The sequence below is a fragment of the Alosa sapidissima genome, chromosome 14, assembly GCF_018492685.1.
Source record: "Alosa sapidissima isolate fAloSap1 chromosome 14, fAloSap1.pri, whole genome shotgun sequence".
Classification (NCBI taxonomy): Eukaryota; Metazoa; Chordata; class Actinopteri; order Clupeiformes; family Clupeidae; genus Alosa; species Alosa sapidissima.
The window spans coordinates 6,654,919-6,682,418 of NC_055970.1; the positions used below are offsets into that span (position 1 = coordinate 6,654,919).

Here is a 27,500-nt window from a genome sequence, read left to right on the forward strand (position 1 = left end):
ACTCTAATGGTCATGTGTGTGGGAATGGGGGTGGGTGTCTCTCCCATATCACCCCCTGGTGCTTGTTGTAAATGGAAAAAAAGAAAGCCAGCACAATACCTTTCCCTCCAACTCCTTTCCTTAAATTTTTCATGACTTTGTTTAGTTTATATAGATGGTTTGGATTAATTGGTTTATTTATTTGATAGCAGATCTGTGCCAAGAGAAACTCTTTCATTAAAGTATGACTTGTTCATTAAAACTGGCTACTTTGACTTCTTTGTTGCCGTGCCGTTTTTGTCACACACACACATGCACACACACACACACATACACAGAAAGACACACACAGTATCTCAGTGTGATCCCACAAATGTTGTTCGGCCAACCTCTATGTTCAAGTAAATATCCAGGTGTTCAATGCACCTTTCAAGGTAAGGAAATGTATGTTTCATATGTTCTGTGTAATTAATTAGTTAATGTGTCATGACTGTCTGCAAATGTCCTTGAAAGAGCTGTTTAGTTACTCTGTGTGTGTGTGTGTGTGTGTGTGTGTGTATGTGCCTGCACGTATGTGTTTATTTATAGTCATGTAAGGAGTGCCCTCTGCATATGTGCAAGCATGCACACGTGTGTGTGTGTGTGTGTGTGTTTGTGCGTGTGCATGTGTTTTGTGTGGTTATGCATGTCCCATGTGTGTACGCTGTGTGGTGAATGTCAGCATGTCCTGTGTAAGTGTGTGTGTGTGTGCGTGTGATTGTATTGCTTGTGTATGCATGTCCCATATGTGTATTCTGTGTGTGTGTATGTGTCTGCATGTCCTGTGTGTGTGTATGCATGTTCTGTGTGTGTGTGTTTGGAATAGATGTGTTTCGCTCAGCCCTACAAACCCCATGAAGCCCCAGAAGGCTCCCAAATCTCCCAGACCACAGCTGGCCGCCATGCCACGCTCGCCGCATGCGAGCGCTTTGATATGCAGCGCAAGCGCTTATCGCTGCTCGGAACAACCGCCGAGTGTCGCCTTTCTACAACATGACCGGCCTTCTTTCTCACACTGAACAAATATCTATTTAAATCCCCCTCCCTTTGTGTGTGTGTGTGTTTTAAGTCGGACCGTCACAAATCTGCGGGTACTGTCCCTTCATATCGCACACCAACAATTGGTGTTTGGTGGATTTTGAAAATGTGTCCGGTCCTTTCATTTCATCCGCGCTGCACCGCAGTGTCTCCCTATGGTGGTCCTCTGTTTGACATGATTGTGGTCTTTGTGTGTTTTTGAAAAATGTGAAAAATAAAAAATGTTCACAGAGATGCCAATTTCTGTGTGTCACTCTAGGGCATCTAGTTTTAGAGCGGCTGTAACTTTTATGACATTTTGGAAGTTATTGCTTTGATCTTGGGAATGTACCAGTGGAAACGTTCCAGGGCAATGCAACCACTGCCTTTTGATAACTAGGAAGAAAACATGTATCTAAAACAGAGGTCAAAAGCCTTGCTGGTCAGTTAGCCTACATCAGGGGTGTCAAACTCTTATTAGGTAGTGGGCCGGATTTGTTGGAATGAGACCTAGTGGGGGGGCCGTCATCGTCATGGTCATTATCATTTTTCTGCATGGGTATCAGAGTGTTCTTTGATTATATCACTTATGAGCAAACAAGTACACAATAATGTACTGCTGTCATATACCAGTACGGCTCTTTCTCTCTCTCTTTCACAGACTGATCCCAGTATCTTCACACATGGCCTAAGGGGCCAGACCTGTGTTTCTGCTGGTCTTGACACTTAATTACACTGGTATTTCAAACTCCGCAAACTGGTAGCCAAATCTAACTTCCTTTAGATCAGCTTTGAAATGCATGCATTCTCCGTTTCTTTCTTTGGGTACATCTGAAACAAGGTAAGTAAGATGTGAGCTCAACCCTTGTCCAAGATATTATATTTATTGACCCTTTCAAGAGAGTTCCATTATCAGCATCATAGTTGGCCCCACAAGACTTCCTTTTTAACATTCCATATGTTATCTTAATGCAGAGGAAGTAGATTGGGGCCCAAATAGAACGTTCAAGCATTGTTTTTGTTTTTATTGTTGAAAGGGTCTATATACAATATGAGAGTTCCCTCCAAAGCCAGAGATGGATAAAAGTCAATTCACTTCTTGTGTTGAACTGCCTAGTGTGTCTTACTTACTTGTGATGGTTCTCCTTTATTGGTCTCAAGGCTCATATATAAACACATGGGCACAGAGCCGCCCTTCACCTAGTCTAGATAAAGCGCCCCACTAGGATGGTTTTATTGACTCTTGATTGTGATAGGTGCGGAAATTACACAAAAGCTGCAGGGCAAAAGAGCTCTCGCCGTGCCAAGTCTTTCTGGGGGAAAGGTTTAGGCTTCAATCTTTATTTTTCCTCCTGCTTATATTTGCCACGGGTGGAAAACATTTGAAGTCGTCAGATGCAAGTCTTTATCTATTTTCTGTTTGTCTCGCAGCAACCCAAAGCAGTGACAGGTGAGAATAATGGAGGATGCCCTGCCTCCTCCCCAGGCTGCCATGTTACATTTGCACACCAGGGGGAAGGGGGCTCTGAAGGAGGGTGGAGATGAGCCGTATCTCCCTGTTGCCAAAAAAGCAAGAGAGAGAGAGAGAGAGAGGGGGGGGAGGGAGGGAGAGAGAGAGAAAGAGCAACGATATTGACTTAAATGTGGGAAAATGAGAGGCAGCCATATGTGTTCTCTGTGCTTTGTCTCCAGCAGATAGGCAGAGAGCTTTGAAGTGCGGCTTGGCACAGCGGGGTGCTAGCTTCTGTAGAGAGGGAGATGCTAAATGCTGAGAATGAGGGGGACATGAGGTACTCTATTACCAATACAGGAGCAAAGAGAGAAAGCAAATCCAATGATAATGTACATCTGTTCCAGCGTATTTATGGGCTTTGAACATTTTTTTCCACGTGGGATAAGTGGGCCATTTTTCTTACAGTATCTCAGAACTTCAAAGCAGATTCACAGGATAATGCAAATGATTGGAATATGCCGGTTTTCTGCCGACTCAAGGGCATGAAAAGAACGAAGGAGCGAGAGAAAGAGAGAGAGAGAGAGATAGAGAGAGAGAAAGAAAGAAAAAATAATTAAACCTAATTGGTGTGGCTGCCTTTTATGTGTAAAAAAAGAAAAAGGCCCTTCAATAATTGTCAAGTTCATTGAATTAAGAAGCCCGCTGACAATGTGCTAAAGTTCAAAACACCTCCACACTTCAGCAGTTGGTTGCGGTGAGTATCACTTCTCTGCTGTTGACATTTATCCCAGGACCGGCTCGTTAAAATTTTGATGAGATGACAATTGGCCGGATTAGACGGGCAGCGTAGTAATCTGTGTCCTGGCCAGCGGCAGGGTGGTCAAGCCAATCTGATCTCGGCCTGTTCTGAAGAATAGAGAGGAAGAGGGCAGAAAAAAAAACAGTCTCGCTTCAGGCAAGTGTTATACCCTGCATAGAATACGCAAGGGTCTGAGTGATGTAAGGGAGTAGACACGCGGCTCTCTGCGGACATCTGTGTACTCTGTACGTCTTTTGTGGGCCACTGCGTGATAAGGGCACCGACTGTGTGTGGACGGACTCCAAGCAGACTGGAAAGTATAATAAGCACAACTACGCATCTGAGTCTGGTCTCTGCAGGTATACACAACAAGCAAGAATCAGCAAGGCTTTATGACTACTATTTTGCAGCGTTTTTGTGTCTTAAAACTGATAGTGAAAACTAAAGAAGTATTATCTTCATTGCCAACCATTTAGTTAGAATTTGATGGATTGGCCTGGTGGGTGTTAAATCTTGCATGGACGTCTACCATAAAACACTGCAGCCACTGAGGACAGAAAGATGCTTTTTTAATGGAGGAAAGCGTTTAATGAACTCTAGTGAATTATTCAGTGTCTGGATCGGGAGGCCAGTGCTTCAGGGCTTGTACCCTGCAGACATCTTTAACTGTAGCTTTTAAATTGGAAATTACTAATGATTAGAAAATAGAAAATCAACAGGTCACTATGTTCACATCAAACACGATAAAATCCCCCTCTGTTTTCAAAGAGTGAGGTGTGTGTGTGAGTGTGTGCACGTGTGTGTGTGTGTGCGCGTGTGTGTGTGTGTGTGCGCATGTGTGTGTGCATGCGTGCGCGCGTGTGTGTGTGTGTTTGTGTGTTTGGAACAGAGGAAGCATGAAAGCACTTTCTGAAACTCACTAGAGGCCAAAGCTCTGAAGCCTCAGATCACTTCTGTGCATGGTTTGCCTAAGCATTACGATATCCAGTCCACACACATGGCCAGCAAACAAGCCTCTTGCCCAATTTCCCCATGATGGTTTTGATTAGTGATGGCAACAACAAAGGAGTACTTGGAAGTTAAGTTTTCCCAAACTATTGCTTAGATGCTCCTTTTAGGTTGGGCTGGGTAACTCTCCTTCCTCCTTCAGTATTCTCTCTGCTCTTGCGGCTGTGGAAAGACAAAATTGTTTCTGTCATCCACAACTGTAAGAACTTTTAACAGGACATTATTTGACTCGAGTATCCAAACCAACTGGGTGGATCAGTCTTAGTGCTTCTGTTTATGCATATGTGAGAATACAAAAAAATGGTAAATATGTACATTGTACCATGTATTATGGCAGCAACCTGAACCAATGTCATCATAACCATGTCACCATTTCCACAACCATGCCAAAAATGACAATATACAATATGTGACTATTAAATAATGAAACTAACTTCAACTTCAACTTCAGGCTTTCGTTCAATTGTAATGAATAAGACTTGTAACACTCATATACTCTGAACAACCACACCAAATATGTTGTACATTGACAGGCATTACATGACTGTAATAATGAAAGTGTTACCATTGATGGTATGGCTAAATGCACTGATGGTTTGACAGATAATTGACAAGTGACCTAGACCGGAATGGACATCAACTGTTTGAATTTTAATTTGAATCTGAATTTGAATTTTAACAACTTCTGTTCAATTGAAGCTCTGCTTCATGTAATAAATATACAAACTAACCGGTCTTTAGTGCATGGGTCATTGCATATCTCTATAAAAATGGCTAAACATACCACATTACTGTCTTGTGTGAGTCTTCTGACATTTGAAACCCCAAGATCACATATACACCAACTTAGTCATCACTCTCAAGTTGCATCCGAGGTACTCTGGGGACCACCAGTGTCCACCGTGTTTCAGTGTCCACCATGTTTTGGTGATAGAGAGGCCAAAGTCACTCCAGCAAAACTGGGTGAAAGCGCTAGAAACTAGGGTTTGCCAGAGGACACGGCGCCTTTTTGGGTGCATGGTGCATGGAGACAGTTGCAAGCAGAGCCTCCAAAAAGTTCCATTGGTTTTAGTAGATCATTGGGCTCTTTCTTTTTCGCAAAACATCAAAGGCAGCCGTGCCTCTTTGATGTGGCAGCACGCTGTTTAAGGTACAGCATGAATGGAGGGATGTCAAGCTGCAAGGTGCCTCTGTAGTTTACGCCGAGTGCTGCGGAGTGCTGGGGATGAAAGGGGCAAACAGAGTTTGATAATGAATGTCCAACAAGTAGGAGCCATCTCAGACAGCATACACGCAGCGGGGGTGCCCACTAACCTTGAACACAGTGACCCCCCCCCCCCCCCCCCCCAACACCTCCACCAAAGCCAGGAGAGGGGTGAGGTGCTGGAGACGATCACTCCTTCGACTTTCACTGCTCCCCGGAAAAAAGGGAGGTCCTCAGATGTGAGCTTTAATCTTCTTGTCAATTAAAACTCGATTTACAGACGGGAACACACATACATGCACTTCTGGCCACACTCACACACACACACACACACACACACACACACACTGACACGTTTGTGACCGTGTGGATTCCTCTTGTGTTCTTTTGAGGGATTCTAATCTGTTCCTGAAGGATGAGTCATTCAAACTTCCGAACATACCAGATGGCCTCGTCAATTAAACTTATATTTAAAAAGATGATAACTAGATGTACCACAGAGCGGTACAAAATATGACCACCGCCCAGTCCAGCACATGTTTTCCACAAAAATAAGTCACGCTGAAAGGCATTTATGATTCTAACTATCTCACTGAATTGCATTATGCACACTCAATTCTCACTGGTATCTGCTAGACAACAAGTACCAAAACATGATTAGTTCATAGATTGCACATGTAATATACATTTTATACAACCCCACCCCCATCTTGCCTGTTCATAATTCTGAGAAATTCCTGAATTGTGTGCATGTACATGTTTATGTTTATGTGTGTGTGGGTGTGTGGGTGGGTGTGTGTGCATGCATGTGCATGTGCTTGTGTGTTTGCCTGTTTATGTGCCCGTGTGTGTGCATGTGCATGCATGCGTATATGTCTACTGTGTGAGTATGTGTCATACGTAGGATTACTGTGAATGTTTGTGTGTGCGTGTGTATTTGTTTATGCACATGTGTGCATATGGAATGGGTTTACATGACCCCTGGAGGCAAACATACGCAAAAAATTGGTCATCCTAGGCCCTACGGTTCTCAAGATATTCACAGAAAACTGTGTCTGCCCTACCCTCCTTTCGGGGGGTCCAGTCCAGCGGGTTAGTTTCGTGTACCCCGGTCTTTCAGTGTCCCGGGAATCCTTGTTGGTGTACGGTCACTAAATGTACACATAAATTATTTTATTGTAAGGCCCCCCAAGAACGAAAGTCCACGAAACTTGGCATGCATTCGGAGGGTGTCATAATGATCCTACACTTTCAATTTCGTGCAGTTTTGACCATGTCAGGCAGAGATATTGTGATGAGAACACCTAATGTTTTGCTTTTTCATTTTTAACTAGGTGGCACTATACATGAAATAAGTGGTAATGGGATAGGTTGACATGCCCCCTTAAGACCAACATACAAAAAAAAGGTGGACCTCCTAGGCCCTACGGTTCTCGAGATATTCACAGAAAACTGTCTCCGGCCACCTACAGGCCAGTTGGTGTATAGTAACATAAATTAATTTATTGTGTGGCCCCCCATGAACGGAATTCCACGAAACTTGGCGTGCATTCAGAGGGTGTCATAATGATCCTACACTTCCAATTTTGTGCAGTTTTGACTATGTTAGGTCACAGATACCTGCGATTACAACACCTCATTTTTACTTTTTTGTGTTTAACTAGGTGGCGCTATACATGAAATGAGTGGTTATGGAATGGTTTGACATGGCCCTTTGAGATCAACATACAAAAAAAAATGGTCCTCCTAAACCCTACGGTTCTCAAGATATTCACAGAAAACTGTGTCTGCCCTACCCTCCTTTCGGGGGGTCCAGTCCAGCGGGGGGGCTACAGATCAAAACGAAAACAGGAGGTTCCATGCTATCCATGTGGGGTTACATGCCCACCAAGTTTCGTGTACCCCGGTCTTACAGTGTCCCGGGAATCCTTGACGGAAATTTGGACATGCGAAAAAGAAAAGAAAAAAAAAAAAAGAAAAAAACATAATAAAGATATCAGTGCTGTAGACAACTTTATGTCACATAGTAAAAGTGCATTGTGTTAATATATGTATACAATATATATATATATATATATATATACACTTATATACACTAAAAATGTAAAATTAAATGGTTTGCCGTATGAGATCACAACATGTGCATTACATAATGTGTGGGTATAGTTGCTTCAGCTTGATTTACTATTTTATCTCCTAAGAGAGCATTGCTGGAATAAGTTGGATTCCAAGGCCAATGGTATGACGTCAAGATAAGCTACATCTATAAATTGTATGAGAACTGAATTGTATCATATTCTGTTAATTTGTAATGTTATATAATGCCTGTCTAAGTTCATAACGTTATCCATAACTTTGACAATGATTACCAAAATGTTATGACCATTGGGCAGATCTCAGTGGGAGTACTGGGCAACATATTAAAGGTGATGAAAAAATAAAAATGCTTCTGGATAATGATCGTGTAACTCTGAAGGCATAGAAAATAAACAGGCTTCCAAAATATCTCTGCACATTATACACTTTGTCTCACTTTGTATACATTTGTTTACATGCCTGTGCTCTCCACATATCGTCAACAAGTGCACTTGGCTTGCACAAAAGACATTGCCCATAGTGTTATTCCATGTCATTATTATTGGTCCAGAAGTATTTCAGCTTTCACAATAACCACTGACTACCTTTAAATGCTTAGTAACACAGGTATTGTGTATGCACACAGTCAAATAAAAGTTTATGGAGAGACCTACCTAGTTTTCCTAAGTGTTGTTGAGCTCACCCATTTATGATCCAAGCCCTTGAGATGAGTTTACTGTGCTGAATCATGTTGGGTTAATGACACAAGAATGAAGTGTTGACCATCTTAATTAAAATTCCATTGTTTACACACACAACAGCAGTCATCAGCCTGCATTGGGTCACGGATCCGAATTAGCTCAGCCAGGGCAGCTCTGGGCCATTCTAAACTGTTAACATGCTCTATCAGTCGCCATCCATGTACATCAGAGAGACTCCTCTCTTCTCAGCGGAAAGAAAGTAAGTTTGTAAGTATGCCCTGAAAGCTATGGAGGAAGACGGAACTAAATGAAGCAAAGACATGCTTTCACAACAGATGCTTGGATGCACAGATTCCCGTGAAATACCCGTGAAGAAACTTGTGCATTGCAACGTTCCTACTCAGAGCTCCTGCATCATTTTGGCTCTTTCTGTTGTGTACTGTACTTTGTGCATGTTTTTGCATATAACACACCTGGTCCCATTAGAGATTTCGAGATTCACCACACGTGTTTCAGATTTTTCAGCATAAGCGAGGGGGAAGGGGGCTGAAAATGCCTTATTGAGCTATGTTATTCATAGCTATAAGATGAGAATGGCTTTGCGGAGTGATGTTATTCATTGCCATAAGGTTGAAATGGCTTGTGGAGCACAGTTATTTATTGCTATGAAGCAGCTTTAGTGCAGCCCTGGGACCTGAATTGAGTCCATATGGAGCAGCCCTCGGCTTTAATGTCATAGAAACCACATGCTGATCAACATTTCCTATGTGTTGGACTTTGGACAACCTCCGCTTGATTTTGGTGGAAAAAGGTCTGTTATTGAAATGAGAAATATCCTCTGTGGACTTGGTTTCCCAACCTCCTGATGAGTAGGGTAAATAAGAGGCCATCTTTTTGCACTCCCTTCGTCATGTTCCCATCCAAGGCTTGCAGTTTAAGGAGAGTGTGGATGATCATATAGACTGATCATCATCATTCAGGAAGGGGTGGACATTCTCTCTCTTAGCACCTTCCTCCACCCATGTTTTGGATCAGTGAAGCATGACTCTCAGTCACGCTAATGGTGGCATCGATCTCTAAGTCACCCATTCTATGTAGTCAGTATCAGAGTTGTGTAAACATTAACACATAACAGCATCCATGCTCAGATGGGAATAAGCAGCATGTAGAAGCTGCGTGTGATAGATGAGGCTCCCTATCCTACATGGTATGTTTACATGGTCTTTTACTGCCTGCTCATTTGGTCAGAATTCACTCTGGGGATACATTTCGAGCAACATTTTCTTCTATTTAAGGTGAACTTGAGAAAACACAGTCCTCTGAGTGAGCTCATAAAAAGTTTGTGGCTGTAGTACATACGGCAATATTGTAAATAGGTTCAGTAATGGACACCTAAAAATCGCCCCATCTTGAGAAAGTAAATAGACCCAACCTTAGCTATAATAATTTCTACTGTAAAAGGTTTGGCTTAATGGAAGAGAGTGATTTTGAAGGTTGGATTGTTGGCAAACAGCAAGCAGAGAATGCCAGATAGAAGTTGTTGGTGAGCACATTTTGAAAGATGAAATGCATCACCACTGATTTTGAGCACAGAGCTAGTGAAGTCACACAATAGCAGCCGAAAAACAATGAGCTGGGTTCACCTGGGGTGCAGTTTTGATATCAGTCAAATGATCATATGATGAAGATATTGATGCAAGAGCATCTTTGTTGCACCCAGTTGTGAAACCGGCCTCCTTGTCAGATTCTCAGAGAAACTGACAGTCAAAACCCAACCCTGGCCTCCTTTTCATCTCCCTCTCTTTTGACAGACTTTTGAGGTTTTTCCTACGCAGAACATAATGAAAAGGCCAATGAACTAATCACAGTACACAGGAGGAAACAATAATATCACTACAATGAAACAACAGACAGTTAAAAAAAATCTCTCAGGCAAACTGGCATGTTATGCTTTTTCCCTTTGCATTTTTAAAAGATCAAAGACTCTGTTAGAAGTGTGCGGCAATCAGTGCAAGCAGCATTTCCAGAGTGTTTTTTTTTATGAGCTCTCTCAAGATTACATACTAAATCATCCTGCTTGCTCCTAACAGTTGAGATGATATATTAGCTCACTATTTCCATTTCTTTCACTACTTTCATCTAACTAGAATTTCATCTTACTACTTGAATTTCCCCTGGGGATCAATAAAGTATCTATCTATCTATCTATCTATCTATCTATCTACTACTCAGACAACCTCTATAGCCATCATTTTCCTATTTTAGGACTATCTATATCTGTACAGACACATAAAATGTAAATATGTCTTGTTCATATTTAACGAGCTAAAAGTAGGTATACAACTTGACTAAAGTTTATTTAGCTACTGAGATACAATTCACATACTCTACTAAGCTATGTGGCTTAGTCTTCCACATTTAGTACCCCTTGGCCTCCAAAGGAACTGATTGCACACTATGATGCAATAGCTCCCTCAAGTGGCGATATACAATTTCCGCAAGTGCATTTCCGCGGTGCGCTTCTTCAATAAATCCATTTTACATTATGCCATGTTAAAGCGTGGACCTAGGTGTTAGCTACACAGTTCACAAAGTTCATATCACTCTTAAGTCGCCTTCGGCAAGCAAAACTTTTTCGCTGGAAGGGCACGGGGTGGGCTAAGCAACAACAGTAGGCTAGGCTACAGAGACTGACAGGTCCGGTGATAGTGCTAATGTTAAGAGAGTATTAAAACACGGGATATTTTGCGGGAAAACATTAAATCTGGACAGCGGGGAGAAAATTAAATACGTGAGAAACACAAAAAAAACGTTAGAGTTGTCAATCCCAGTTGGCGGCCCTAGAATTTATTAGGAAAGCGAAAACAAAACTGACGTAGAAATAGTCTGACATGGTTTAGGAGTGCCATTACTGTGATGCTTTAAAATCCAGACTCAACTAGGAAGTCTGCCTGACACTACGCAGTGATCAGTCGTGAGCATGGATCAAGATGTACTGTATGTAAGACCTCTCTTCTTTTTTGTGTCTGTCTATTAGGCCTACCGTTTTTGAATACGATTGTATAGCCTGTAACCTAAAACTAAAAATCCTAAAAATCGTTTTAATTGTTGATGATGGATTAATCCCAATTTATTAATGCTCAACCACCCTCACAAGTAGGCCTATGGTAAATAATTATAATGTCCCTCTCATAAACAGGAGAATGATGACTAGAAATCAATAAGTAATTCTTCCTCCTCTGAAATGGCACCTCTTGTTTTTAGGTTTGGTTATGAGTAATAAAGAATGAGTGCACAGCTAGTCTTGAGGCAACGAGCAGAGCTTGTCCAAGCATTATGCTGCGGGGGAACCCCAGAGGGCCTGGAAAGCATTCTAGACCTCCTCTTATCCTGGGGTGCACTTGTGTGGGAGGACTACCTGAGTGTCTGTGTGGCAGGCAAGACCTTGTGCTGCAGAACCAGAGAGCTTCTAGACCTTGTTTATTCAAAGGGGGAATTCGCTTGCTGTCATCTCCTGGCTGCTTTCAGTCAGGTTCTTCCCGATGCACAGAAGAACAACCTGAGCTTTGGGAAATGCTCAGATGTCCAGAATTTCCAGGAGATGCCGACTTCTGCCACACTGACACTGCTGAATGATAGACCTGGAATGGTGACAAAGCTTCGCCATTGTGTTGATGGGGCACTGGATGTGTTGTTTCAGCAGGGATTCCTTACCTCATCTGAGTGTGAGGGAATCCAACTTCCCGTGTACACATCTTCACAACAGGTAAATCTCTTCATGAGGAGAACCACCACACAATAGTGTGGTGTGTTCAATGAAAAATAAAATGTGTGTCTTTTTTGTCATTGTTGGCCTTGCTAAAAAATGATATATAGCAAAGCTATATTGCACAATAAGTTATTTAATCTGTTTTGTGTTGTTTAGGTAAGACGCTTGCTTGACCTTGTTCAGTTTAAAGGAGAAGGAGCAGCAAAGGTGCTTCTACAATTCTTACAAAAAATACCAATGACTGTTCTGCCACCCAACAAAAATGAGAAGCCCACTAAATCAGCCTTTGTATCAGGTAGGCCTAACTCATTTATTTTAAAAAAGAGTCCTTCCTCTTTTACCAACCCCCCAAAGGAAATCCTTTTCAAAGTCTAATTTTCAACCTATTCCGATACATTTAGGGAAGACCATTTCAAATAATATCCCCTAATTGTTTTGAAATATGACAAGGCATGTGATTCAATGTAATCACCCTCCCTTTTGTTTTGACGTACTACCAAGACAACTGAAAGCTGAACCATGTGATTGATGTTGTTTCTTCACAATTACTGATTTAAAAACGCATAGTGGTGTCTCGTAAGGATCCTGTTCATGTTGCACAACACTAGTGTTCCATTTTCTTTCATTTTGGACAGCTGATGCATTGAGTGAAATAATTTGGTATTGTGGTACATATGTGATGTGTTTCTATGATAATCCCTGGCAAAGTAACCACAAAGTAAAAGTAAACATTCTGCACAGATATTCATTTTATTCCATACATCAAGATATTCACATCCAGTCTTTTCTAGTAGGTAAAGAAACTTCCTGACTACAAACATGCCAAGTTTCAAAGCTCTCAGAGCTTGTGTGATTGATCTGCACTAGTTTATATGCCCTGACTCCCATACGGACAGGCTATATTTTAGTTCTTTTTTGGTTTTGGGGTATAACAATATCTGTAGGGGTATCTCAAAAACTAAAGCCCTTTATGACCATTTGTCACTAGCCTACTTGTGTAATGACATTTTGAGTCTATTAAGAGGCAAAACACCCAAAAATTCTGGAGGGTACTGTAATGAACACATTTAATGGCAAATAATCAATGGCATAGATCATGTAAGACCTCTGTGTGTGATGCAGTGCAGAGCCTTATAAGGCTTTGATGCAGTGAAATAGCAGTGATGTTCTATCTCCCTGTCTCAACAGAGTTCCAAAAAAAGCTGTGCAGTTCTATTTCAGCACAGTTCCATTTCCTCAGCACCTACAGTGGCACAGGCAAATTCTCCCTGGATGACATCTACACGGAGGGCCTGCTAGAGCTTGGGCAGGGGGGCAAGAATACTCAACTGTCTTTAAACCTTGAGGATGTGGTAGGACGTGTGGGGACCCTCAACAAGGAGGCCGACACAGTCCTGGTGTCAGGGGAGGCAGGTTGTGGGAAGAGCACCTTCCTGCAGAGGCTTCTTCTACTCTGGGCCAGGAAAGCAGCGTTGCACAACTACCTCCTGCTCTTCCCTTTCAGCTGCAGAAAGCTCAACACAGAAGAACGAGAGCTTTCTTTAAAGGAATTGTTGTTCCTGCATTGCTGTTGGCCCGACAGCGACCAGGATGAGCTTTTCCAGTTCATATTGGATCACCCTCACCTGGTGCTGTTCACTTTTGATGGCCTCGATGAGTTTAAACAGACTTTCTCCGATGACCAGAGGCATTGCTGTCCCACCCAACCTGCAAAAGTGTCTGTGTTGTTCTTCAATCTGCTGCAGGGCTCCTTAATGAAAGGTGTTCAGAAGTTGGTGACCAGCCGGACTGAGGCAGTCCCACCCACACTTAGGAAGTATCTATGCAAAGAGGTTCTGCTGAAAGGGTTTTCTACAGATGGGATTGACTGCTTTGTAAGGAAGCATCACTCTGACCCTGGGATCGCCTCCCGTGTGTTGGAGTCACTACGCAGTAATACTGCACTTTTAGGCCTTTGCCACATTCCTGTCTTCTGCTGGATTGTGTCTAAATGTTACAAAGAACTCCTCGGTTTTGGCAACAGCAGCCTTCAAACAATCACTGATGTGTACCTCATGGTGTTGCACCACTTCTTTCATCACAGAATCTCTAAAGGGAAAAGGTCTGAAAAGGGCTGGGTCCATGATCATTTTGACACAATCATGCACCTTGGTAAGCTTGCATTGCAAGGCCTTCAGAAATCTCACTACATTTTCTCAGAAACCGAGGTGCAGAACTGTGGTGTTACGGAGGACGATATTGGCAGAGGTTTCCTCATCCAAAGTAAGAACATCTCCTTTGACAACAAACACTATGAATTCCTGCATGTCACCATGCAGTGCTTCTTCGCTGCTCTTTTCATCACTCTTGATAGCAGCAGTGACAAACTCACAATTCAAAGGCTCTTCGAGACCGAGTGCACGGCTAAAGGGTGCCTGGGAATTCTTCAAGCCAAAAAGCCAGACGGGCCGCCAAGCACAGAGGCTCCAAACCTTCAAATCACTTCCACGTTTGTCTCCGGCCTCTTGTCCCAGCGGCATCAAGGACTGCTACTACAGTGCTGTCCTATCCAGACACTTCACAGAAAATCCAAGCTGGTTGTGAAGTATGTGTCCAGAGGTATGCAGAATCATTTTAAATCCATCCCGCGACCTGTCAAAGGGGAGAAAAAGAGCATGCATGCAATGCCTAGCTTCGTATGGCTCACCAAGTGCATTTACGAGATGCAAGATAGTAAGGTCGCCAAAAATGTTGTGGCCAAGCTGGATGTGGAGCACCTGAAACTGACCTACTGCAACATCGGCCCACTGGAGTGCAGCGCTTTGGCCTTTGTCCTGCAACATCTCAAGAGTCCAGTTGGGCTACAGCTGGATAGCAATGCAGTGGGAGACGTGGGAGTGGAGCAGCTTCTACCCTGCCTGCATGTCTGCCACTCCCTCTAGTATGACTAAATACAGCCTTTACCGTCATTTCTATTAATGAATTGAGATGAAGACTAGTAAGATGATGTAGTCTTCAGGTTTTTTTAGATTAATCTAACCTAATCTAACCTGATGTTTAGTCCAGTATTTGAGTGATATGATATTTCCTATTTTTATTGTTGTGTTGGTCAGTTTGAGAAACAATAACATCTCCGATGAGGGGATTGCTAAACTTGTTGAGAAGGGCGTTCAGTGTGATACCTTCAAAAAGATTGCGTAAGTAGTAATAATATTGTAATAATTATCTTGTTTAATTTTCTTGTAAGAAATCACGTCTTTTAAGTACAAATATATGAACATGAAACCACAGTGTGTAACAGGAACTTAGACTGAAGGGTGTATACTCATACCTACTATGAATATGTGACGTAGAATGCTAATTAGAGAGTGCATAAATAAATAATCATATATCATAAACAATCTGATAACATGACATATAAAGAGTACTTTGCACTTTCAGGCTCTTCAATAATAAGTTAACTGATGGCTGCACACAACACCTGGCTTATCTTCTGAAAACAAAAAAGAATTTCTTGTCTCTGCGGTAAGTTGCTCGATGAAATATTGGTCATCCCTGTTGAGATTTACAATAGGACATATGGCAGAGACATCTCTATAAATGTACTCCTCTGCTGCAGGCTTGGGAATAATAACATAACAGCTGCTGGAGCGGAGCAGTTGGCTGAAGGCCTGAGATGCAGCCAGTCACTTCAGTTTCTGGGGTACGGAGAAAAAATACATACTCTCCCCATCCAACAACACACAACTGTTCTGCAATTTGGCAATAACAACAGGCCCTCATTATGTAAAATAATATTTGTGTGTGTGTGGGAGGGGGGGTTCCACTAAATTACTTAATCTAAAATGTATCACCTATATATCTACAACACAATCTGTTTATGCCAAAGAAGTCACATTTTTCACCAAAATTCACTCTTAGAATATGAATAGCTAATTGTCTCCTTTTTATATTCTCTCAGTCTCTGGGGGAACAAAGTCGGAGACAAAGGAGCACAGGCACTTGCTGGTGCTATGGAAAACAGTCAAGCGCTTGTGTGGATGAGGTAATCTTGACAACTTTTTTCACATTCTCTCCATGATTTCTATTAGTATATTAGTATGATTGAATTTATTGAATTTTACTCGAATGTTATGTTAATGCTATTGCAATGTGTATTGTTATTCTATGAGTGTAAATCTCTTTGGATAAAAGTGTCTGCCAAGCAACCATAACCACAACATTATAAAGTAGCCTATAATAGTTGGTTTTTGGTTTTAATAAAAACTCAATATTTGTTTTTCTATGGTTAGTCTTATCTGTGTCATTATGACAGTCTACACAGCTGTCTGTGTAATGCAGTTGTTTACTGTGTAAATACCTTTGACCTTGATCAGTTAGTACAGTGGAGGAACCTTCTGCTATTTCCATGGCACTGAAGAGATCCTCAGAAACCCTTGAATTCATCTTGTTTGTTGCAGAGTTGTATGCACTTTTATCCAAGGGAAAGTATAGTAGACTCTACTAAGAGGATATTAACCCCATGACTAGGTTAGCACCTTGCTCAACTATTTGAGTTACAACACAGGACTAACAGAAACTGATTTCACTGATTGATTGGCGGGTTTGGTAAAGAGCCCTAATTGCTTACAACAGTAGCATGTCAAAACGCAATGAAATCAAAAATAATCCCTGCCATGAAAATATTTTTTTAACAACCCCTTACACTCCTGTGGTTTTGTTTGAAATCAGTCTTAATGTGATTTCCAGTGATTTATTGCTGTGTGAGACAATGATTGTGTGTATAACAAGACTAATCTGTCTAATTCCTTTGGTCTAACTGAGTTATCATCAGTGTGTTTTTTCCTCCCATTTTGCAGTCTGGTAGACAATGGAGTTGGCAGTGCAGGGGCACAGGCACTTGCAAAAGTCATTCAGAACAGCACCACATTAGAGGAGTTGTGGTGAGTGAGCATTACACGGCCTGACAAATGTCAATCAGCTTTATATTGCTCTAGCAGTACAAATGTCAATCAGCTTTATATTGCTCTAGCAGTACAAATGTTGTCGTTAAGCTTCACAGCAATTAAATGATGACCAACATTCCATCAGTCAGTGTGCAATTGATTTGTCACCTTGCCAGTCTCTTGAGTGGAATAATTAACTATAACCACTGTGCCACTTATGGTATATCCGGCTGTGTAGGTTGAGTAAAAACTGCATCACCAGAGATGGAGTACAATATCTAGTGCAAGCCCTTGAGAAAAATTCAAGTGTTACATCAATATGGTAGGCTACCATTAAATTATACAATATGTCTTTTGTTTTGTAATAGGCTAATGGCCTATTTAATACCAAGTGTGTAACAGCATAATTATTACATTATATTATAGGCCTATGATATTATATTGTTTGTAAGATAGATTTTGTTATATTTTTCAGGTTGAGGGGTAACAATCTCAGTCCAGAGGAGGTTGAAGAATTTTCTCTGAAAGAACGTAGACTTACCTTCTAGGCAATAGGCCTACTTGACATGTTGGACACCTTGCTCTGCTGGTACTCAGTAAAAAGGCAGAGACTTTCTAATGAGGAGACACAGCACTCAAAAAATCCTCCATAGAAATTCACGGGGTTAGTTTGTAACGCCAATATGGCCGTTGTCTACACATATCCCACCCCTTCCTCGGCAAAACGTTGACATGTGAATACATTGAGCCAATCATATGGTGTGTTGTGAAGACATCATGCCAATCATGCGTTGTGAACTCGCCGCTGGAGCAAGGTTGGTGTCGTGAAGCCTTGCGCACGTGCATTTCTGCCGAATAGGATGCCCGATGAGTGCCCAAAAAGCAATGCAATATGGCCACTGAGTGGAGGGACTTGCCTAAAAGGACTTTGAAAAAGGCTCGTAGAACCTGATAATGTATTAACTTCCCAATAATCTGATAACATGTTGGTTTTTTGAGAACCCAATAATGTAATAATTTCCCAATATTGTAATAACTTGCTCAGTGTTTTGGTAGCATGCCACCAATAGTTGGGGGTCATCCATTGTGTGTCTACCTTTTGCCATGAGGGCCAAGCAGAGAAGTTGTGTAGGCACCCTTAGTGTCTCAAATTTAGCTGTTGGGGGCAGAAAACAGAAAAGTTTATTTTATTTACTACTTTCTTTGCCAAGTACCATATTTTTTTTTCCATTTCACACTTTTAGTGCTCCAGTGCTTTTGGACTTCACTAAAAATATGTATTATTACCAGATAAGTGCAAGCAGCAATTATGTGGCCAAGCAGCCCAGCAGGGCATACTTGCTATGCTTGCTATGGAAATGTGATGACCGCACTAATGCGGGGATCACATCAACCAGCGGCAGCGGCAAACGTAAGCAACACGTTCCTAAGCGACACAAACAGTTTGTCAATTGAATACGCTCGCGTTGCGCTTTGAAAGTTGAACCAAGTTCAACGCTCAGCTTGTTCAACGCTCAGCTTGTTCAACGCTAGCGTTACACCAGCGTTGCCACCGTTCCGCTGCCGGACCATAGAGAACAATAGGAAACCTGCTGCTTGCCGCTGGCTAATGTGATCCCTGCCTAAGACCAAGCTTTATGGTAAATGATGATTAGCCATCATTACCTGTTTGGCCCAAATGGGTTTGGCAGCAATTAGATTATCTTTTTTATTCAAACAACTTCTGATTTACTCCGCTGAAGAAGGTCTGCTGACCGAAAGCTTGCGCAGATTTGAGTAAAAACTTTTTTGCACAGACTAGAGTGTGTGGATTTTTCTTCTATCCTTTTTTTCTTCTATCCATTCAAATATCTTCTGAAATATGATCTCACTTTCTACCACTGATTTTTAAAATCTAAAATCGATCTATGGATTACTATCCGTCAATACTGTGATAACTGGGCAAAATCTGTGGAATGTGGAAAAACAGAAAATCAAGATATATACTCTTTCATATCAAGGCGTACTGTAGATATGCCACTTGATGGAATAAATCATGATAATGTCCCTAGTAGGTGTGCTAAATTTCAGAACTTGTTTTATAGGCATTATAGACTCCAATGACAGAAGAGGAAGGAAAATAATAATCCTAATATATGAAAAGTAAGAAACACAATGGGTTCCTACTCAGCTTGGCTGTTTAGCCCACAATATATGCAAATGTAGGCAGTCACAATTAGGTGTGTAGGCAGCATCACTGCTTGTCCCTTAATATTGTTGTCCCCAACTTGTCCCCAATACAATTCTTTGCTAAGCAGGTTCACTGCTTGGCCCCCAATAATATGCATTGAAACACAGTGTCCCTAACTAGCTTTGCTTCATGGTCCCTAAATAGAGAAGGTAGAGACACAATAATTATCTAGCCTACGTAGGTCTTGGTGGCAACTTTGACCAAGTTATTACAATATTGGAAAAGTATTACATGATTGGGTTCTGAAAAAATAAAGTTAAACCCAATAATGTAAAAAACTCCCATTAATGTAATAAGACATTGTAATACATTATTGGGATATTATTGCATTATCAGGTGTTATTACATTTTTGATGGAGTTAGGAGACTTCTATTACATCTTTTGTCTTGTGTGTCATTTATTATTTTGAAAATTTGTTTGTCATGTCTTGGTGTCACGGGTAGGCCCCCGACTGGCATCTTTTGTCCTGTGTGTCAATGTCTTGTATGTGGAGCGCTTTGGGTTGCACTCTGCATACAAAAATGTGCTATATAGGCCCTAAATAAAAGTGACTTGACTTGAAATCATTGGGAGTTAGGTCTATTACATTATTGGGAAGTTATTACATCATTGGGTTCTAGGCTTTGGAAAAGGTCAGACAAGCTCTAAATGTTTGTGCACTGTAAGACTACTTCTTTAACAGTATTCTGAAATTAGGCTATGTGCCTTTGTGGTAAAACTCAGCCCCTCGCCTAGTGGTGGCAGGCAGGAGGCCCTCACAACAGTAGCCTAACCAGCATTATTATTTGGGGGGGTCCAACCAAGTGTATTTTTTCATAGCCACCAACATTTCTATATGTTTCACTGGCTGGCCATGTGTAACCTTCTGACATGTTGCCTAGTTTATGTGTAAACGGCATTTTACGTGTTAGAGTGTATTATTTCATGAGCTCCAATGGCATTGCCTGCAATATTAGAACTATAAGTTACACTACTGTGTGCAACTAGCCAGCCTCTTATGACTGCATTTTCCAGTCTATTCTAACCCTGGCAGACTGTTCTTCTGTTTCCTTACAACCAAACCTCTGGAAAACCCCAGAAGGCGGGTTTCTGAAAATTGACATGGACATTGGCCATCCCACATCTATAACGCCTTTTGATTTGCCAATGATGAAGCACGTAGTATCCGCAAATGTCAGTGTAGCATGGCGTCGTAACTCTCCTTGTAAATAAACTGAAATTGGTTCTAAATTATTTAACACCTTGCTGTCTTGTATTCACTTGTCGACCGTCAGTAGAATGGCCATGTAACTAGCCTTGGACAGTCAACAAGCTGTCGTCGAAGTGCATATTAAAGAACTTAAGAAAATAAACAGTACAATTTTGGTCTAAATTCGACTGCATGGGCGAGCCAGCCAGCCAGCCAGTCGAGTACCAGTCGAGCTTTGAAGCAGTGAGTGAAACGACCAAGGCTGGCTTGTGGATTTGACAGAAGCGAGTCCACAGTGGAACACTTTTGGTAACGTTAGCGTCTCCTGTGAGATGTCATCTGAAATAAGCAGGTAGGCACTTCAAAAGAATTAAATGCGATGGTAGTTTCAGAGAGTTTGGCAAGTTGTATGGCAATGTAGTCAGCTAATGAGAATGTAGGCATCCATGAAATCAGCCAATCCACCTAGCAAAGATAGCTAGCCGATGAAATGTCAGTGCTGTTGGCTAACGTTAGCTAGTTTACGTTACGTTTCCGTAGCTATCTAGCTAGTCAGCCATATAGCGATGGAAATGTCATTATAGGGATGAAACTAAACCAAACCCAACTGCATTCACTGGTCTGCAGCTCTACATTTGTCATGTAACGTATGCAGAGACACAAGAAATGAAATTGTTGACGTTTCAGAGATATTTTCAGCAAGATGTTTTCCTATTAGAAGATGCCTCGGGAACAAGTTGGCTCATGAAGCTAACTAGATTCTAGCTGTAGCTTTACAACGTTATCATATATCGTAGAGGGATTTGGTTATTATGCTAGCCGGCTAACTAGCTGGCTGTTGGTTTAAAGGCCTGCCATCGTTCACATGGAGGCAATACATAGATGCTATATATATATATATATATATATATATACTAACTGTCAGTATATATATCTATGGAGGCAAGATAGCAGCTAACTGTACCTTTGGATTCAGCGAAAGGTATTCGCCATCACACCTGATGATAAAGGCAAACATATTTTCATGATATGGCGTTATGTCACCTTATGCAAGGTAACAACATATTATTTAGAATTTAGGCATGGCCAGGTAAAATTATGCTGCTGGTAACGACGAGTTCCTATTCAAATACAAAAAAAAAAAACATCACGATAATAAGCGATTGACAGACAGTACTAGTCTGATCATTCAGCAATATTCTCTTCATTTTGACGACTGTGACATTGGGCATATTTTCATCGACACGATTGTAACACATTTGTAACAACAGAGGTTTTTAGTCTGAGTCTTGTAGGGATGGTAAGCAAAGTCATTCTGTATTTCAGTTCCATTGGAATCCACCTGTTTTCTGTGGCCAAGACTGAAATTGCAGTGCTCTGTCCAGCTTTTGCCATTTTATATTAAAACGCCTTTTTGGGGAAATAATGCATTACACTCGTTTTATTTTAAGATTTGTGGTATTGTGAAAATGGAAAGCATGCTACATGATTTGGTCTAATCCTTGTGAATGTCTTTCTCGGTTGGAAGCGTCACACAAAATACATAAACATGGCTGTTTCTGAGAGTCCAGTCTTTTAGACCTCTTATGACATATTACACCTTTTTCATGAGAGGAATGTTCTGTATTATCCTTATCACTGTGCAGGATGTGCTGTGTTCGATTGCTCAGGCCTGTGAATTCCCCCACAGTCTCCTCATCCACTTTATCTGACTGCATTTCCTCACCCAGGGAACGATTCAGCCATCTGACTCAGACTTGGCTAGTGTGTGTGTCAATGCTTGCAATCTTTGTTTACATAAATGCTGACTGTATGAGGCATCTTTTAAAATAGATAGCTTTGTGGATGTCCATCTAGGAACATGATTTAAAAAAAGGTTAGGCTGTGTAAGGATGAGTATTAGTAAGCAGATGCTATGTACAGTTAATATTAGCTGTGTTGTTGGTAAGTTAATTAAATGCACTCTTTCATTCCTGCTGCAGGGTGGTGAGTTTTTTTGTGGCTGATATGAATGGGCAGGGCAGAGCTGTGAACCTGAGTGTGAATAAACAGTCAAGATTTTTTGTAGTGTTAGTGGATTGTTTAGTGAACCTTTCATTCTTTTATTTATAAATCCATTTGGTGAAATGCTTAAAATTCCCTGTAGCTTTTAGGCTGATCGGTGCTTTTGTTCTTTGTTTTTCAAGTACAAAATGTATAATCGCAAATTAAGCATACCTCTGAGGCTACCATGAAATGACAGCCTTTGGTATTCCAGACTTTTCTCTTAATTTATGTGGAATGACTGCAGACTGTAGTTTAATTATTATTCCTCCCTCTGCGCAGGTCCTGATCGGTGGGCTCCTGCGATTTCCCCCTGTAGACATGCGAGCGTCCAGGTGAAGGGTCATGACTGGAGTCCTTGGCACAGATCCTGTGACTGCCCCACTGGTGTAGCCCCCAACCTCCTCGTGTTTGTGTCTGTCTCGCCCTCACCCCTCGCTCCCTGTGCTATGCCCCAGCCACCCCGCCCTCAGCCATGAGTTCGGCCCTGTGGAGCCAGGAGAAGCCCGGGGGCGGCAGCGGCGGGGGCTGCTTCCGGGAGGACTGGCGCTTCTACATGGTGGTGACGGAGTGCGTGGTGGAGAAGCCGCCGCAGAAGACGCTGCGCATCCCCCGCGGCAGCCTGGGCCAGGCCTGCCAGGAGCGCAACAGCCTGGGCCGCACGCTGCCGCCGGCCAAGGGCAAGCGGAGCCTGCGGCTGCTGGACCAGGCCAACGTGGTGCTGAGCCTGGACGAGCGTGACGTGGCCGAGCTGGACGAGAAGCTGGCCGAGCTGCTCTTCCCCATCACCAACTGCGAGGAGCGCTACAGCCTGCTGTGCAACGAGCCGCGGCTGGAGCGCGCCCGTCAGATCGACTGTGGCTCCAAGGTGCGCGTGCAGCTGCGTTCAGGCGATGACCCTCTGCCCGGCGTGGTGCGCTTCAAGGGGTCACTGCTCCCGGACCGGGCCCTCTCCGGCATCTGGTTCGGTGTTGAGCTACTGGTGAGAGATGCTGTTGTTATGTCAAATCTGAATATCATATTGATGCAGATGATGTCAGGAATAGAGAGGAACCATTTGCACACTCAGTGTAATGGAAGCGTATCTTGACAACCAGTACTCTAACATAGCACTCTACTAAGTCGGAAAAAGTCTTAATTTGCATTAAAAGCTAGACACTGGCTTTGACTGCAGGTCCTGTCCAAGGCAGGTAGAGACAGAAGAGAAATACATTTGAACGGTTACTGTATCACTTGATCAGGTCAAGTGGAAAGAATTTGTCAACACAGTGATAAGAGTCTGAAAGAGTCTGTGAACATCCAGTAGCCTCTGGAACATTCTATCAAAGGCTTCATAGTGCAAGGGAATGCAATAATAAATGCCAGTGAATGAGGGCGAATTGGACAGCAGTTAATCTACTTCATTTGTACTTGAATGTTCTCAGTGCTCATTCAAGCTCAAAGTGCTAGGCTATTAGCCTATTCTGTCAAACCTCAAGTCAGCCACTGTGAATCACAGGAAAAGCTGTCTGATGGCAAAACCACTCTGCTACCTTCCTTAAGGGTCTGTACCCAGTGGAGCCACCTGTGCGCATTTTAACCAGTCTGTCGTGGGTGGTGGAAATGTTTTCTCACGAGGAGGCGGAAGAGTCTGTAAGAGTGCTGCTGCACAGAGAAACACAATGCCGTGTTTTCTTCCCGAGGGCTCCTCGCCTCAGACCATGTGAGTGGGAGAGGGACAGTCAGCCCATGGACGTAGCTGTGTATGCAGGGGTCTGTGTCTGACCCTTTCCCATCAACACCGGCTTTTGTTCCGCTTGGCAGGGGGCTAATGAAGTCAGCTTTATGGACACGCACAGTATGCCTGGTCACTGCATCCACACTGCCCACGTGTGTCTTACATGGAATGTCGCAAGTGTGCTCGACTTGTGTACCTTGTACAATGCTTTAGGAAAACATTTAGTTAATGAGATTTGTACTTTTAAGCAGGGCGGTCTTTGCCAATTTAAAATTAATTTTAAATAGCCTTTATTAACATAGAGCCTCTATTAGCATATCTCCTCTGTGACAGTGCCATCCTAAATGTATTCTCCTATTAAATTAAAGCCCCTAAAGAAGTCTTTTTTTATGAATGTGAGAGAGTCCCTACTGTAGTTTGAATGGCTGCATCAATTTCTGGAACAGCAGCAGTTGGGAGTGGAGAGAGATTTCTCCTGTGTGTTTATGAAAGGGCTCAGTGCCTTCCGTCTTTGATGTAGTCTGTCTCAAATGTGCCCTGTAAGCACATCCAGCCGGCTTTCATAATTGGGAGAAGGTGCTGATGACGGCAATGTGCTGCACTTTGAAAACAAAACCTCCTTGCTCCACACTGTTATGCTCATTATTCAGCTCCTTGGAAGCTGTCTCATACGCCTTATTAAGACTTCTGTCTGAGGATGGGTTGGAGTGGCTCCAAAGTACCCGACAGCGTGGAGAGGATGTTGCGTATTCTTTGTATTCTATAAATAAATGGGTAATTAATTGTAGCTGCAGGTAACTTGGCTATCTTTTGTAGTCTGGTGCATAGGCAAATTATGGAAATGATGTGTGAAAATAGCCATTCTATTTCACCTGGGCGGTCGTGTTTACTAAATTAGATTGAAGAGTAGGACTGGGGCCATATTCTTTGACAAAATGTTTTGTTCTCTGTGGGCTGTCCGTCAGGGATGGGCAGTATTTCTAATACATGCATTTAAAATACGCATTTCAAATACAAAATACTATTTTGTAATTTGTATTTTATTGAGATGATGAAAATGCCTTCATATTTTGTATCAAAATACTTCAGTGTTGTGTATTTTTGTATTTTGAAAATACTGTAAAATACTTTCTGTGAAACACTGTGATGACATCTAGATAGATAGATAGATAGATTACTTTATTGATCCCCAGGGGGAAATAGATAGATAGATACTTTATTGATCCCCAGGGGAAATTCAAAAAAATTATGGTGTTACAGCAGCAATTAATAATATAAACATATATCACACATAAACATACACATTACACATTAACATACACTTTAAAAAATAAATACAATTGGATGTATTTAAAGGGGTTAAAGAGGTTGTAAACTGCATTGTCTCTCAACATAAGATTTTCTCTCACGGCACAAAGGGGAGTAACTATCTACCTATCTATAAAGCACAAAATCTCTGTCTCTGTCTGTCTATGGCACCCTCACATGGTCAAGCCCCTCTGCTCCAGGAGAGCGTTTATTTTCCTTTGCTGGACTGATTAACAGGCCCCATAGGCGTCGTCTTAATGCAACACTGTTTGAGAAGTTAGTTGTGCTTAAAGGCATCAGCTGAGGAGACACAACTAGCTAGCTCACACACACTCCTTTGCTCAAATAAGGACAGCACAAGGACTTGAGTTCACAAGCTTAGATCGCAACAGTTGAGCTTGCTATTTTCCTTTCTTTTTTCTGTTTTACAGTTACAGTTCTCTGACCTGTGAAATATTTCAGTGCTCTGGTAACTTAGGTACCTCAAACAAGGACATTTCCAATTTTGTACATTTTAAATAAGAAATGATTGATAATGTCAGAATTATTGACTTCTAATTGGCTTAACTGATAGGATGGTATTAATGTGACAACCTGATTTTTTTTTTTTTTTTTTTTAATTTACATTGATAGAGGTTGTGCACACACCAGTTTCAGGTGTATACAAAATTATTCAACTGTAATTAAACTCACCATAAGTGTGGTAGTGATGGTGTTAAATCACTTAAAAGTTAAAATGCTACCTAAATAAGTCATCCATTTGGATTGTTTGTCTTTGATTTATTGTCACAGAGTCATAGTGGGCAATCTATTACACCAACAGAGTAAATACTGTCAGTATACTTAAGGAAGTGTTCCTTGAGTTACCGAACATTTCTCAGGGCTACTTTAATAGGGGAGATGGAATCGCCCTTTAGTGAGCGCAACGCGGCACAGGTCTTAACCTTCTTTATCCAGAGGGAGACATTTTTGGATGCAGTGACAAAAAGCCTATCATGGCCTGGCTGGGAAGTGTGACAGTTGTGGAGTCGGCATTCGTAGCCTGTCGCTGCAAAACAGTACATCTTCAAACTCAAATACAGTAGACTAACAGTCAATAAAAGGGGACTGTCAGAGCAGCACAACATACTAAAAGCCATGCCGAGTGTCCTGTTCACTCTTAAACTTTCTATCACATTTGGTGCCTCTACCTAGCCACTTCGTAAATGTGTTAGAATTAGTTCTGTACTTTAAAGAACTTTTGCTCTCTGACTCCAGCCCTGGCAGAGGTTTATATTGGGATGTCTAACATGAGGGGTCAGCATATCTCATCTGTTGACTGATTATGGAAGGAGTCTCTTGCTTTCAGATGTTTTTCCAGGTAGTGTACAAGTGAAGAGATAGACGAAAAAGGCTTTTAGAAATAAGTATTTTGTAGTATTTTGAAAATACAAAAATACAGTATTTTATTTTGATACATTTTTTGACTGCTGTATTTTGTAGCTTATTCTGATGCATTTTTAAGGTGGGTATTTGGTATTTTATTTGGAAATTTTTGATTCTGATTCTGATTCTGATTCGCCTCTGCAGGAGGAGGGCCGAGGCCAGGGCTTCACGGAGGGCTCGTACCAGGGCCAGCAGCTGTTCCGCTGCGAGGACGAGTGTGGCGTGTTCGTGGCCGTGGACAAGCTGGAGCTGTGGGAGGACGAGGACGACGAGCTGGGCGAGCTGGAGGTGGACTCGGTCACGCTGGTCGACAGCGAGCACGACTTCCCGCCGCTGGAGATCAACTCGCGCGTGCTGGTGCAGACCCGCGAGGGGCCCGAGCGCGGCACCATCATCTTCTATGACCTGTTGCCCGGCAACGAGAGCCTGGGCTTCTACGTAGGGGTGGACATGGTAGGTCTTCCTGTCCAAACTCAACACTTGGACTGTGGTATTATTATTATTATTATTATTGGTATTATTATTATTATTACTGTGGTGTTTATATAAAATAGTTTACCTAAAAAAACTATGTGAAAACCATTAAAAGTCATTACTGACATGTAAGTGTTGGTCAG

The 27,500-nt window shown here is 42.0% G+C and overlaps 2 protein-coding genes across 6 annotated transcripts in view; both read left to right on the plus strand.

Moving 5' to 3' along the window:
- Nucleotides 1-10,847: 10,847 nt before the first annotated feature.
- On the plus strand, nt 10,848-17,641 carry nod2 (nucleotide-binding oligomerization domain containing 2). 3 transcript variants are annotated; one of them, XM_042062383.1, is made up of 11 exons: nt 10,848-11,273; nt 11,541-12,042; nt 12,202-12,340; nt 13,234-14,965; nt 15,138-15,221; nt 15,466-15,549; nt 15,644-15,727; nt 15,986-16,069; nt 16,884-16,967; nt 17,209-17,292; nt 17,446-17,641. In XM_042062383.1, exons 2-11 carry the CDS (start codon nt 11,563-11,565, stop codon nt 17,516-17,518), a joined length of 2,928 nt encoding a protein of 975 aa, XP_041918317.1. In that variant the 5' UTR covers nt 10,848-11,273; nt 11,541-11,562; the 3' UTR covers nt 17,519-17,641. The 3 variants fall into 3 exon arrangements, with proteins under 3 accessions (XP_041918317.1, XP_041918319.1, XP_041918318.1); XM_042062384.1 differs by having other exon boundaries at nt 11,256-11,277; XM_042062385.1 differs by lacking the exon at nt 15,644-15,727.
- Nucleotides 17,642-18,518: 877 nt separating this feature from the next.
- The window catches only part of cylda (cylindromatosis (turban tumor syndrome), a), a 25,372-nt gene continuing 16,390 nt past the window's right edge, over nt 18,519-27,500 (plus strand). For 2 of the 3 annotated variants that reach the window (XM_042061389.1, XM_042061390.1), the window contains exons 1-3: nt 18,519-20,742; nt 22,716-23,415; nt 27,028-27,336. In XM_042061389.1, the coding sequence (XP_041917323.1) occupies nt 22,909-23,415; nt 27,028-27,336 (816 nt within the window). In that variant the 5' untranslated portion in view covers nt 18,519-20,742; nt 22,716-22,908. The remainder of the gene's footprint in view (nt 20,743-22,715; nt 23,416-27,027; nt 27,337-27,500) is intronic. The other variant, XM_042061391.1, reaches the window with a different exon arrangement.